This window comes from Lycium ferocissimum, chromosome 9 (genome assembly GCF_029784015.1).
Source record: "Lycium ferocissimum isolate CSIRO_LF1 chromosome 9, AGI_CSIRO_Lferr_CH_V1, whole genome shotgun sequence".
NCBI lineage: Eukaryota > Viridiplantae > Streptophyta > Magnoliopsida > Solanales > Solanaceae > Lycium > Lycium ferocissimum.
This window is the reverse complement of record NC_081350.1, coordinates 49,584,612-49,600,010: the sequence shown is the minus strand read 5'-3', so window position 1 is coordinate 49,600,010 and position 15,399 is coordinate 49,584,612. Positions and strand designations below refer to the sequence as shown.

Sequence of the window (15,399 nt, the reverse complement as noted above, 5' to 3'; positions counted from 1 at the left end):
TATCTGTGTGTGTGTGTGTGTTTTGAAAGTTCATTTGCATATTCATGATTCTCAGTGGCGGTCACAAGTACAGATAGAGTTTGTTACTCTTCTTACTATTTAAATTGTGACGTATACTGTTTTATTTCCATCTTACATACTCGGTACATTATTTCGTACTGATGTCCTTTTGCCTAGGGACGCTGCATTCATGCCCGCAGTCCCAGATTGTTTGACAGGAAAGTTATACATATGAGGACTGTAGAGTATCAGCTTGGATTGGTGAGCTCTACTTCATTCGGGAGCATTACCGAGTCAGTTTTGTTTATGTATAGCAGATTACGGGTATGTCGGACCTTGGCCCGACTTATGTGTTCAGTTATGTATTCTTAGAGACTTTGCAGATAGCGTCCTGTGTATAGTACATCGAGATGTCTATAGTGGTTCAAAGCGGCCATGCAGGCTGATGTGATTACATGCATTACTTAAATGAGTTTTTATTTAAGGTTTCCCTTGTTTATAAAAGTTTTATTAAAAGGCTTTCTTGATTTAGTATGACGGAGGCGTCGCCTATAGCTTGAGGGCTCACGAGATATGGTAAGTAAAGAAAGAACGATAGAATGGCACTCAGCCGGGTAGGGTCTCGGCTTCAGTCACGGCTCTCTGGTTTGGGTCATGACACTCGTGAGACGTTCTAAATAAATTATGAAAAAAATCTCGACATATTTGAAATAAAGTAATGCCTTGACTAAATAATAAAATGCTTAAATCAAAACCTTATAAAATGAAACACTTAAACCCACCTAACAATCACAAGTTTTCAAACAAAACTTACTTCGGGCTACTTTACAACCCCTAAAACGATCATCCAAACGTTTAGGTATACTAGATGTATTGAACCTACATTGTCATTCGCAAAAAAAAAAAAAAAATATCAGGTTCTATATAAAATATTGACATTCCGGAGTTTTGAGACAAGACTAATCTTTGTTCAAAGTATGAAAAAAACGTGAATTTCAAAACTTTGAAATTATACAAAGTGTGGAGAAAATAAAACTAACCCCTATTGTGCACAAAATTAGTGCGCAATAGGACTTAACTGTAGCCGTCACAATTAACTCCTATTGCGCACTAATTTTGTGCTCAAAAGGAACTTTTGTATCCTTTTTTTTTTTTTTTTGTGTGTTATTCTGGATAAAAATCCTACTTTTGGGATCATTTAAGTTGCGGACCCCAGAATAAAGCAATAACGTATACAATAAAAATTATAAGGCCTGGATTCATTTTCTATCATAACATCTTTTTAGTTGAGTTTTCTAGTATTACAACATGCTACACTAGCGTTGAATGGTTGGGTATATAGGATATCAACATGCACAATGATGGTTGGGTATATAGGATATCATCAAATGATGTGGTGCAGTCCTGCTTCTCGCTTAATCATAGGTTCCAGATTTGGGTTTTGGGTATGAAAAAAATTTCGGTAGGGAGCGCTTCCCCTGAATGAGCCCTATGCGGAGCGAATCCGAATTAATCGGGCTCCAATGCGGATACCGAACATCAAATGAGAAAAAATTGGGTTGGGTAGGATGTCATTGTTAAATTAGACATTTTCATCTTCCTCCCGCTAGGGGCAGATTTAGTCATGGCCCAAGGTGTTCACCAGAACGCCTTGCAAAAAATTACAGTGTATATTTAGGATAAATTTTCTATGTTCATGTATATATATTAACTTTTGAACATCCTGAACAAATGCAAAAGACTAGGTCGAGTGGTCCAGTTATTTTTCCGAACACCCTGAGTGAAAATCCTAGATCCGTCACTGCCTCCCGCTAAAGATGATGGCTCACCACTCGTCTTCTTCACTGGACAGATTGATATTCAACACTCATGTCACATGCTTCTTTTTCAAATTTTGGCATTTTTCATTTCAAAGGAATATATTCAAAGATGACATTTTATGTTTTTTCACTATTTACTGTGATCAATTAATTCTTTCATAGTTTATAGAAGAAATACAATATTAATTACTTATCCAAAAAAAAAGTGCAACTGTTCTGTCCCTCTAGAATGCACTTTTATGTTTGTGCGTTTCCAATAATCAATCATTTTTCCATACATTTAAAGAAGAAATATGTCAAACTGCTCTTTCCCTTTTTTCCTTAGTATATCTAATACTCCAGCAAAAAACTATGGAAACGAAATTGAAATGACATTATACGATGTGCCATCCCAACTACAACCCTGATTTTGACACGTGTGGAAAATTATGTAAGAAGCTATGGGGGTCCATAACGCTACAATCGATTTGCTACATGCATCAAGGGACCCATCAATTATTAGTTAGTTTCCATAAATTTTCTCTTGAATAAAAGTCCATTGGAAGGTGTTAGATACCTTTGAAAAATTTCATGGTAGGTGAGGGCTGCGGGTTTTTATTGAAAAGTACACATTGTGGGTTCTACTGCTTCTCTCTCTCCGGTCTTCACCGCTTCAACACCCCTCCCCCCCGCCACCCCCAATACACCTCCCATAACCTACACTAACCTCCCTTACTAATCATTAATCTCATTTGGCTAAGCTTGACAAAAATGCTTTTATTTTTTAGTTTGTTTACACAAGTCATTTGATTGCACAAAATGTAAAATACACAACAAAAAACAGTGAAAGAATTAGTAATGTCCTGAAATTAGTATTACCGTAACTAATTACTTCTGCCGATTCAAAATAAGTGTCACTTTAGCAAGTAAAAAAGTTATCCAAAATAAACATCACTTTAGGAATTTAAGACAAAAAAATTACAAATATTTTCAAATATGTCCTTAGCATTAAAGAAGTAGTCTTCTCTAATATTGCTCAATTATAAAATAAAAAACGGAAAAGAGAAAAATTACCAACTTTGAAAAATAGGAATTCATACCCCGTTATCTTTAGCGCTAGATACAAACGCTTATACTATAGGGTCAATTATACCCTTCGTCTAATTTGCCACGTATCATTTCCCTCAAATAATTTTTTACTCACTAAAATAACTCAATCCGACCCGAATTTTTTTTTAGCGGATAATTTTTCCAAAAAAATATAAAAATAATTCCGTATTATTGTCAAATAGATAGGGATAATTTAGTAAAAATCCGTATTATTTTTTTGGAAAAAAATTCTAAGTTATTTTAGTGAGTAAAAAATTATTTGACAAAAAGAGTAATTAAAGGCCCTTTTCCGTATAAAAAATCATCTAATAGATAGGGATAGTTTAGTAAATTTAACATTGTATTTATTAATTTCTTAATGGGCGTGATTTTTACTAAGATAACATTTATTTTGGGACAAAAAGAGTAATTAAAGGCGTTCACAATGAAGAATAATACGATAAGAATAAAAATGATTAGAGCAAGAATAAATATTCATTAAAGCAATCTTCCCATTCTTTCGCCAACACAGTGCACAGAAGTACTATTGTACCAAGTAGGGGTATAGAAAGAAAATGAATAAATATAATAGAAATATTTAGAATAGATTTTTTAAAGAACAGAAATTAATAGTAAAACAAAAAAAAAATTATAATTACACTATGTAATTACCAAAAATTCTCAACCTCCATTTTTAAGAATTAAAGAGTGCAGTTACTTTTTCTCAATCACACCCAATTATTTACTGACAAAATAATTACTTGATTGGTTACTCGATAAGATAAATATGCTAAAATTATATAATTACACTCAACTAAACCTAAAATTACTTGCAAAGTAACTTTCCATAACTCTTTGAAATTTGATGAAATGGGAAAGAATTGGGTGATAATCGAGATAACATTCTCTGAAAAGTTTTACAATGTGCGAGGCAGACCAACTCCTGCTTGTGTTTAAAATAGTAGATTGGGGAGAACCGAGGAGTAAGTGGGGGTGAGATTATGTTGTCGGTCCCGTACTATAAAGGCAATTAAATAATCCCCACATAACTAACATGGCCGTGTCTCATCCAAAATAAAATTTTCCGGGTTCCATAACGTTACTGTCGATTTGCTTCATCTTGAGGGGGACCCATCAATTAATTATTGAGTAGTTAGTTCCCATAAGTTTCGCTTAAATAAAAGAAAAAGCCCACTGGAAGGTGCTAGATACCATACTATTTTATTTTGTTAGGGGTCGTTTGGTTGCTAGTCGAAATAGTCCCGGGATTATAATCCCGGGACTAATTTTATCCCATATAATGGGATTATTTTATACTTCTAAAAGATGGTATAAAATAATCAAGATAAGTGGGTTAAGAAAGGTATAAGGTGGGCTATTCCGGCCCTAATTTTTATACCACGTTTGGTACAAGGATAAATTTATTCGGATTATTTTATACCTTATACAAACGCGGATAAAAAATAACTTATGCCCACCTTATACCTTGAACCAAACGACCACTTAAAGTATAAATTAAAGAATAAAGTCTTTTGGCCACAATATTTTGATTATAATGGCCCAAATAAAGTAAATTTATATGATTATTTAGTTCAAATTTAATAACTTATGCTTACTTAATGTCATTTCTATCTTTTCTTCTCAAAGTTTATCTTAATTTAAAATTATATAATAGATATTATGGCAAATACATAAGTGTGGTCAATTCAAATTGAGTGCTGTAGCAACTCTCATGTAAAATAGCCCCATGGGGCTTACTTCTGGCCCGTATTAATAATGAAGTGCGTATTTATCATAATATCAATATTAGTTGTTATTTTGGCTTTTCTTCGAATTCTGTGCATAGCGGGAGCATCGTGCATCAGGCTGCCATAACCCATATTAATTGTTGTATACAGGGGTGGACCCAACATGTTGGGTGGGGGGACACGTGTCCCTCCTAACTTCGAAAAAAACCCTATATATGTATATTTATATACCTTGAAAAATTATGATATATTTTAAAAGAACCCCTTAAACATAATTGTAAAAGTAGTTCAGTTGATAGGAGTGCTCACTGATCACCACTTGAGATCAAATTTCGGCTCCAACATAATTTCTTTTCACTTATATACTTGTATTTTCACCACTGCTATGCTATTAGTGAAGGTTCGATATGATATTATCCCTCAGTCGTCATTAAAATTTTTGTTGCTGTGTATGTTAAGATAATGGTGCATCTGCCGTGGGTCCGCCTCTGATTGTATAGCCTTAAGTTTTGAGAAATAGTTAATTAATGTTAGAGGTAAAACATTAAAAAAGAATATATTTTTTTATATGCTAAAGTATACAAGTAAAGTGGACGGAGGGACTATTATTTCCAAATATGGAAGTTTTCGCTTAAATAAAAATTAGTACTTGATAGACCCTATTTTAGCTTCGTCTTCTTTTTTCCTTTTTTTTTTTTTTGTTTTTTTTTTTTTTAATGAAAGACAAAACTGGGTCTTCACCTACCAATGTTCTTTTGTTTAAGAGAAAATTTATAAAAATTAACTACTCCATACAGCCTAAGCGGAGTTAATTACCTACTTTTACAAGGAAAAGAAAAGTTATCCCTTAGTAGTCCGAGAAATTAGAAATTGGAAATTGGGGGAAACTTCAAGGGATTAATATTATGCAGCTACTTAACTAGAAGTTGGAACTGATAAGATATTTTGATTTGTTTAATTTCATAAATTTGGACCAACATAATAATTATTTTTTAAAAGGTACCTCCTCCATCTCAAAATACTTGTCTATTGTGTCTGAATTACAGTCAAGACATCATTGTACATTCTAGGTCCAGTAGATTTCATAAAATTCCAGTAAAAGGGAAGTGATAGCGTCCATTGGCTTTTCGATGCAGAAGTGATAAATAACTTTTTACCTTATTGAATCATTTACTAAATAATATGTATACTTAATTTTTAAAATATGAGATTTGAAATCTTAAATATGAAATATGTTACATGTTACAATAAGTAACAATATAAGATATATTACTTGTTACAATAAGTAACAATAACGTGATGGTGTAAAAAGTTTTTACACTGACAATATATATACTTAAATTTTATTTTTTCTTCATTCGATATTTGTTATACGCTTTGGGACCTCGATTCATTCAAACTAATATCGAGTAAGGGAAAATTTTATTCTGGATGAGACACAGCTATGTTAGTTGCGTGAGGGGTTATTTAATTAACTTTATAGTGCGGGACCCACCACATAATCTCACCCCACCTTCTCGCCAATCTACTGTTTTAACCTTCCTCGTTTACCTCGCTATTCTGTCATCTTTTTTTTCACATTTTATGTTTTTCATCAAATCTGAAACCAATTTTATTATATGGAGACCATAATTGTTTAAGATACTTTTGAGTAAATTTTATGGTCATCTAAATTTGAGTTATCACATAATTTCTTATTATTATATAAAGGTCATTAGTTTTTAGATTTATCGCACAAAATCTTTATTATTTGTTTTTCACCTAAAAATTATTCAACTTTAAAATATCACAATTATTTTTCTATTTGGTCACATAAAAGTCATTTAACATTGGCAAGTTAACTAAAAAATAAATTTTACTTGAATTTTAATATTTTGTATGAAAAATATTATATGACGCTCCAAAATAAGTTAGTTTACACTTAGAATATACTCGAAACCTCCCTCAATAATTTGTTTCATAGCAATAAATTAGTTGTGATGTACAATATTACATTTGCTTTCCTTATTTTGATTTCTTGTAATAATTATAACTCATTATCATTAGTGTTAGAAAAATATGATTTGACTAGTAAATTTCATAATACTCATTTGTATAGTAAAAATCATAAACACCTTTTAAAAAATAGAAAAATAACTTTTATGTGATAAACTTTAAAATTGGATGGCTTTTATCTGATAAAAAATAGAAAAGTGATTTTTGTGTGATAAACATTACAATTAGACAACTGTTATTATAACAAAAAATAGAAATATAATTTTGTATGAAAAATCTAAAGTTAGATGACTACGGTAAGCTTTACACAGATATTCAGTTTTACTATCCATTTTTTTTCAATTCCTTCAAAAATCAGTTTTTTTACCTACCTTAATTTTTATTCAAATTATAAAAATAGAGAAAAAATAAAAGAAAATGATGATGGATTGATTACTCATTAAAAATACTGGTTGAATTCCATACAAAGAAGATAAAGTAGGAGGTAAAGGAGTCCGGCGCCCAAATGGGTTGTTTTTGAAGCTAGTAGACAAAAATAGCATGTCTTTTTTTCTTATATCAAAATGGGTATTTCGTTGGATATCCAACGAAATACCAAAATATTTACTGTTCTGTTCCGGTAAAAAAAAAAAAAAAACCTGCTGTTGCATTTCACCACAAGTGTAGCGAAATGCAAATAAAATTTTTGTTTGCATTTCGCTACATTTGTGACGAAATGTTACAATTTTTTTTTTTTTTAATTTCCTCCTATTTCGTTACATTGCCAATGAAATAGAATAATTTTTTTTTAATTTCCTCTAATTTTGCTACACTGCCAACGAAAAACAATACATTTTTTTTTTTGTATTTCGCTACACGTGTAGCGAAAAATGCTTTAGCCTTTTTTTTTCTTTTTACATCACTGTGGTTTTAATTTTTTTTGTACATTTCGTTTATATTGTGACTCTCATGACTTAAAAGAAAATAAACTTTAGATTCAAATTTCAGACGAGCATTGAATGGTCACATCAAAATAATATCTTTTGCATTTCGTGACTTAATTTGCAAAATTATTTACTTTTCTCCATTAATAAATATTGTCCTATCTTTACCTATGGTATATCCTTCATCTTTCAATTTTCTTTTATCCATCTCATATCTTTCATATATTGTTTTTCTCTTATCTGTTTCATATCCTTCAACTTTCATTTTTTCTCTCATATATTTCATAAAAGATGATGGAAACTCATGTTAAAGTGTATTTATTTTGGGGTGGTGAAGTTGTGTATGAAGCAGGTTAGATACAGCCGAGATCCTGAAATAGGGCAAAGGTTTCCAATTTCCCTAAAATATGATCGTCTGCAAGGAGTCTTAAGGAGTAAAATGTTCGTAAATGATCCTGAACTTTCGGTGGTTATAACCGGACGATGTCTAAGTTCATTTATAGCCGATGGTTTACCAATTTATGGTGAGATGTCGATTACAGACGATGAATCTTTATCGTTATTTCTTCGTAGTCCTGAGATTTTTAAAAATCACATATGCATAGCGGCGCTTGACATGTATGCTACAGTTCAACGCTCTACCCATGTTGAAGTACCTACCGAGAATGAGTTCGATTTCGAAGGTACTACCTATCTCCCAAGTTTGAATATTGGTTTTCCAAGGGGTGTAGTTCAACAACAAACAATGGTAGGATTTGGTAGTCAGTCAAATGATACAACTAATTATGGTACACAGTATGACGGTGGGTGGACCAAGTAATGCTATTACGCAGTTGCATAATTTGAATTGTAATGTACGACACCCTTCACATCTAGGTCCAAGTGAATTGGACAGTGATAGGTAAATATAATCATATTTTGTTCACTTTATTCATGGATCTTATAATTGTGTTTGACTTGTAAATTCTATGATTTTTTCTTATTTATAGGCATAATGATTTTGAAGATAACCCCACATTGACTCAGCTCACACAAATTGTGAGCAATAACGATTTAGCTAATGATATAATAAATGAGTCGGATAGCGATAGTCCATTAGATCATGAAGGGACGGACGATGATCAATCGTGTGCCGACGATGACGATTCGATGAAGATGTTGGCCCCAGATCTTAGTATTAATTATCATTCAAATGTGATCCCATATTTGGATAATATAGAAGAAGTAGAACCGGAAGATTTTTCATACATGAGAGATAACGGGTCTGTTCAGGCTGCACTTTGGAATTCCACTAATCCTAAAGTTATCAAATCAGGTTAGTTTGGTGCGACTAATTTTTTTAATAATATATTATTTTTGAATTTTGTGGTTTTAATTGGTGTAATTAGAAGTTGATATTTTTCCTTGTACATGCAAATAGGTATGTTATTTCACAGCAACAAGCAAATGAAAGGTGCAGTGAGACTCTATAATATAGCCCACAAAAAATAATTTAAAACGGACCAAGACAAAGGTACATTTAGGAAGTTTATTTGCAAGCGGCACGAGGAAGGTTGTAGTTGAATGATCCGTTTTTCGTTGATCGGAAGTGGTATGTGGAAAGCAGGAAAAGTGATTGAGCCACACAATTGTGACACGGATGATTATACAGAGGATCATTTCAATTTGAATAGCAACATGATTGCTACTTCGTTGATACCATCTGTTATGATCAACGCACAAATCAGTATTAAGTTTGTTCAGGAAACTATAAAAGGGATCCATCACTATACTCCTAGTTATAGAAAAGCGCAAAAAGGGCGTGAAGCTAAAGCTTTTGAGATGTTGTATGATGATTTTGAAGGTTCTTTTAGGGCATTGCCTCGATACATGGATGCCTTACAACATTTCAATCCGGGCACTATTGTTGAGTGGACACACGAGTCAACTACAATGCAAGGCGAACACATTTTTAAGTATCTTTTACGGGCCTTTAAACCAAGTATCGATGGATTAAAAAGTTGCGGGCCGATTATCTCAATAGATGGCACCCATGTCTATGGTAAGTATGAGATGAAATTGTTGATTACTATTGGCATTGATGCAAACGGAAATATTTTTCCACTTGCATATGCTATAGTTGCACGTGAGAGCTATGAGTCATGGACTTGGTTTCTCAGTTTATTATGGAGACATGTTGTTTGTGATAGAAAGGGAATTGGACTAATTTCTGATTGTCATCAAGGGATCTTGCAATGTGTAATGACACGTGAATGGTTACAACTACCCACCACATACCATAGATTTTGTGTTCGACATTTGAAAAGCAACTTTAACAAAAAGTTTCTTAACTCTGATCTTGAGAACCTAATGTGGTTGTTTGATAAAACTTACACACAGCAGAAAAAATACCAAATGAAAGAAGAAATACCAAATGAGGATGCAACAAATCAAAACTTTGTCACCTCCACTCACGCATATGTGGTTAAGCATACTATATCTTCCGAAGGAAAAATGGACATTGTATAAGGATAGTGGTTATAGGTGGGGGCTATGATGACAAATGTCTCTGAGTCTTACAACGGTTTATTGAAGAAAGCCCGTGGATTGCCTGTTACTGCCATGGTTCACATGACCTTTAAAAATCTTGTTGATCATTTTGTTAAAAGAAGCGCCCTTGCTGCTTTGCTAATGGTAAATAAGAAGACTTGGCCGCCCGGTGTTGATAAGAAGTTCCATGAATATTGGGATAGGGCCAACATGCACACTGATGTGATGAACTACAACGCTACGAATGGGGTCTTTGAGATTCTGACATTTGCACACGAAGGTAAGGGCGGAAATATCCATAAAGTCTCTGACAATGGAAAAAAGTGTTCGTGTGGGAAGTGGAAAAACTACCACATGCCATGTTCCCATGCAATTAAATTCTGTCGGATCCGTAAAATTCAGCCTAAGGACTATGTTAGCAAGTACTACAGTTGTAGGTATTACAAGCAAATATACAATGGAAATTTTTCTCCCTTAGGTGATGAGGCATATTGGCCTGCAAGTCCCTTCCGTTTAATTGCAAACACCATATACGAGCGAACTTTTCGGAGCCCGTTAGAACAACTAGAAGGAGGAATGAAATGGATATTCACTCCCATCATATTCTCGCATGGCTAGGAGGTGCGGAACTTGCAGGCAAACCGGTCATAACAAGAATCGTTGCCCCAATCGTACTCAGTAGTTGTTGTTGCTTGTTTGCTGTTAAGTTTTTTCATGAGTTCTATGTTGTTGTTATCTTATGTAATCTTCACCAATATGTTATCGTCCTTATTTTAAAATATAAACGGTTCGTATTGTGGAGTTTAATTTTGTCTTTAATTTAACACTTATTGTTTGATAAAACTTACACAACACTTTATTGAATGAACATAAAATTACATTATAATTGAAAATTAAAACACATAACACATAGTTCGTCTAAGGGCGTTCGTTAGGCATGTCAACATCCGATTTGTAAAGTTCGTGTGCTAAAACACTTGCTCTTTCATGTTCGTTAGCGTGCGATTTGTTCTTGCGAGTTGTTCTTCAGCGAGCTTAAGGATATAGTACCTACAACATCTCACCAACATCCTATTATTCTCCTTTCGAATTTGTTTCACAGCTACCTCATATTCTACTATATCCCTGCGCTCCATCCACACAGAGAATCGATGTGGCTTGGGTGCCCCCAGTTGCTCAAGCTCATTCATGAGCCTATTTGACTCATGGTACCTATGCTCCCATTCACGGCGTAATCCGAAGTAGTACTCACATGGATCTGATTTTTTCAGCATCTGAAAATCATCTTCTCATTCGTCAAGCATGTGTGGGTTGTACATGTCCATCTCAAAATCATATGGATCCCATGTTCCAACGTCATTGTTGGGTGACTCTGAACTTGAGCTATCATTCCTGTTTTCCGGGAATGCCCAAGCAAAGGGTGAGGAAGAGCTTCCAGGAGTGTTCTCTTTATTCTTCGACATTTTTTGGATAGTAAATGGATTGTAAATGCTCAGCCGAAGCTTTTGGATAATTTGAGAAATGCAAAACTAAAAAAATTAGCTCTTGCTTGTAAATGCTTACCCGAACATAATAATGAACGGTTAGAATACTTTATAATGTAAATTTTGTTATATTTCATTGCATATGCAACAAAATGTAAAACAAAAAATTTGTGCTACAATCCAATTCCTATTTCTAGCTTTTCGTCATGGACTTGTCAAATTCAAGCTCAAAACTTTGCGAAATGCTTTAAAAAATTAACGGACATTTTTTTTTTTACAGGGACAAGTCAATTCCAATTTTTTTTGAAGAATCTTGTCAGAAGCTTTGTTTTACTTATCTTTTCCAAGCTTTTATATTTCGTTGCATAATTTGCGAAATGCAAAACTAAAATTGACTTGGAAACGAATTCCTTTTCTTTTTACAGGGACAAGTCAAATCCATTTTTTTTTTTTTTGAAGAATCTTGTCAGAAACTTTCATTTTTTTTGACTTGGAAATGGGTTCCTTTTTTTTTTTTTTTTTTTTTTTTTTACAGGGACAAGTCAAATCCATTTTTTTTTTTTTAAGAATCTTGTCAGAAGCTTTCATTTTTTTTTTACTTGGAAACGGATTCCTTTTTTTTTTACAGGGACAAGTCAGTTCAATTTTTTTTTTTTAAGAATCTTGTCAAAAGCTTTGTTGTACTTATCTTTTTCAAGCTTTTATATTTCGTTACATAATTTGCGAAATGCAAAACTAAAAAATTGCCTTGGAAACGGATTCCTTTTTTTTTTTTTTTTTTTTTTTTTTTCATTTTTGACTTGACAACGGATTCCTTTTTTTTTTTTCTTGTTTTGTTTTACTTATCTTTTCCAAATCCATTTATATTTGTTGCATAATCTACGAAATGCAAAACTAAAATTGATAGGAAACGAAATGAAACTTTTTCTTTTTTTTTTTGAAGAACAAGTCAAATCCATTTTTTTTTTGCAAGAATCTAAAAAATTGGCTTGAAGCTTTCATTTTATTTTTTTTTTAAGAATCTTGTTAGAACCTTTCATTGTTTCTTGACTTGGAAACGGATTCATTTTTTTTTTTTTTACAGGGACAAGTCAAATTCATTTATTTTTTTAAGAATCTTGTCAGAAGCTTTCATTTTTTTTAACTTGGAAACGAATTCCTTTTTCTTTTTTACAAGGACAAGTCATTTCATTTTTTTTTTTTAAGAATCTTGTCAGAAGATTTGTTGTACTTATCTCATTACAACAAACATCCATTATGCATTTTCACAAAATAGGGGTAGTTAAGTAAAGATTAGAACATTCAAGCAATTTCCTTCCTTCTAAATACACAAAACTTCATCATTTCCAAACCATGCAAATGAAGAATAAAAAATACTCAATAGTACAAAGAGTACCATGACCAAATCCTTGCTAGGAGCACTTCTTTTTATTCAGTTCCAAAGCATAACAACAACAAGCTAACTTGAAAATTCCATAATGAATTTTGATGGAAATAAAACAAAATACTATGGTTTAGTAACCTTCTAGCCATTAAAACAAACCTAGACAAAATACTAATTGTGCTAAGAAAAGAAAAAGCTCATAAAATATCACAACCAAAAGTAGCAAGTTGGAGCAAATTAGCTATAACAAATTAAAACAAAATCCACCCATTATCACAGTACGAGTTAGCAAAAACTGAACAAAATCTACAAAAACTCTATTGTTGTTATATTTTTCACATTTCTCATCAAAAAAATGCTTGATCATCACTTAGGTTGTCTAAAACATCCCTACAAACTACTAGCACAGCTCGTGCCTCGCTTTCACGAACTCCACGACGAGTCCACTTCTGCGCAAATACTATATCTCATTCGTTTACTCTTAGAGAAAGAAGTAATGGCTACATCGGGATAATTCGTTGCCAAGCCCAAACCTATATAAGTAAATTTAAATGTATAAATATTTTTTGAATTAAATAAAATAACATGAAAATACACATGCAAATTGTGTTGTTATGGCTGGGTTCCGATAATGCGCTAATATTGTCGTGCAAGCCATCCGCAGTATTATAATTTTTAAGATTTATAATACAAATTATAATACTAGGAGATCTAATAGATTATTTATAAGACAACAGAGAAGTTGCCTCGTTTAAACGTGTATCAAGCAATACTTTTAAATTGTTAGCATGATAACTCAAGGAAATCAAGTTAGTCAGCATTTAGATATATACACAAATATTAATAATCCAGATTGCATTATATATAGTGGTATATTTAGTGGTTATAATAAAGCTCAAGTTTCGATTTTTCATTTTTCAAAATTCGGATAATGGTGGTTATAAGAATGTCGCTTGATCTCTTATTTTACCGCAAGTAGAGCAACATAATATTGAAATTCACGTACCTGCAATAAATCCACAAACATCACGGCTATTACACATCGAAGCACGACATAGAGAATTGTACAAGTATGATAATGTCGCTGCTCCCGAAGCTTTCCCGCCGATTGCATCAAGGTCTATTATGTTAAGCAAAAAGCGTAAACTGAGCAATGAACTAGTATTATCAGGGAATATCGGGCCACCAATCAGCCAAAGCAGGTAAAACCTGATCCTCTTTTGCACCACAGACTCATCAGTTTGTTCATCAATAATATCATTCGAGGCAATCAAGGTTTCCAAATGATTAGATAATTTTGTTATTATCAACAAGCTACTACCTTTAATTGCTTCTTCTTCGGACAACCAACCAGTAAGCTCGTACATCAATTCCCGCCACCTTGATTTAGTTATTTTTCTAACATTACTCTGCACCAATGGGTGGCCATCCACGGGAATGTCATACAAGACCTCGACATCCTGCAATGTGATGGTACATTCGCTAGTCCGCATATGAAATGTATGCGTCTCTGGACGCCATCTCTTAATAAGTGCAGTGATGATTCCTTCATCAGACTGCACATCACCTACTGCTAAAACTCCCCTAAATCCACACCTCTCAAGGTAATTAAGGATGCGATTATGTAAAGGGTGTTGCCTCACGTGATTCCAGAATTCATGATTCGCACGATGTATAGTTAAACACGCGTTCCGTCCCGCCAATCCCATCCCACACATTGTACCGATCGGGAGCCGTTGCTGGAGTATTAAACACATCATAGTTTTCTCGGACTCCGGATGTACAAAGTGACCTTTGGGGCGAACCATACCTATAACATTGCAACGCGAAGCCTCTGCTGTTAAAATAATTGACAATCAAGCAAATTACACAATTGTTTACTATATATTCAATAAGAAAGTCAACAAAGGTCAAACTATAAGATATATTATCACGTGAGAAAAGAAAAAATAATGCGAGTCCAACTGTCAAAAAATAATTGCAGTTCGCTATGTGGTCAACGAAATATAATTAAACTTTTGGTTAAGCTCATTATAATTAATTGCCATGATAGTATTCATCTTATATATAACTACTGTTTTTCTATTTAAAACAAACTATATGACTGGAGAGGGGATTAGTCAAGTTAGTAAAAGATGATTATCTACAAAAAATCACAAGTCCAAGTTCCTCACAATTTCTTGATTTTATACTTTTAATTTGAAAAGTAAAATTCTTCATGCTTATCAACAGAAAATAATCTCCAATGACTAGTCACAATTTGAACTTAGAAAATGACCCACCAAATGATACAAATATCTTTATGTTATACATATTTAGCAATCTTACTTTCCTCACAATTTCTTCATCTTTTTTTTTTTTAATTGATGTTCTATGAAAATGACTAACTAAAAGAACATTTTATAATAGGAATTTATACCTTTTTAACCAAGAAATTTCAACGATCTT

The 15,399-nt window shown here is 32.9% G+C and overlaps 1 protein-coding gene across 1 annotated transcript; it reads left to right on the top strand.

Annotated features, from left to right (window-relative positions):
* The first annotated feature begins 7,897 nt into the window (after positions 1–7,897).
* LOC132032022 (uncharacterized) lies at positions 7,898–10,062 on the top strand. The gene is made up of 3 exons (XM_059421850.1): positions 7,898–8,370; positions 8,544–8,869; positions 9,161–10,062. Exons 1-3 carry the CDS (start codon positions 7,898–7,900, stop codon positions 10,060–10,062), a joined length of 1,701 nt encoding a protein of 566 aa, XP_059277833.1.
* Positions 10,063–15,399: the final 5,337 nt, after the last annotated feature.

Bases quoted from the DNA above. Each gene is read 5' to 3' on its own strand.
- LOC132032022 (XM_059421850.1), top strand. From the start codon at position 7,898: ATGAAGCAGGTTAGATACAGCCGAGATCCTGAAATAGGGCAAAGGTTT. The intron at 8,371-8,543 runs GTAATGCTATTA...TCTTATTTATAG, and splicing joins TATGACGGTGGGTGGACCAA to GCATAATGATTTTGAAGATA. The intron at 8,870-9,160 runs GTTAGTTTGGTG...TGTGGAAAGCAG, and splicing joins TCCTAAAGTTATCAAATCAG to GAAAAGTGATTGAGCCACAC.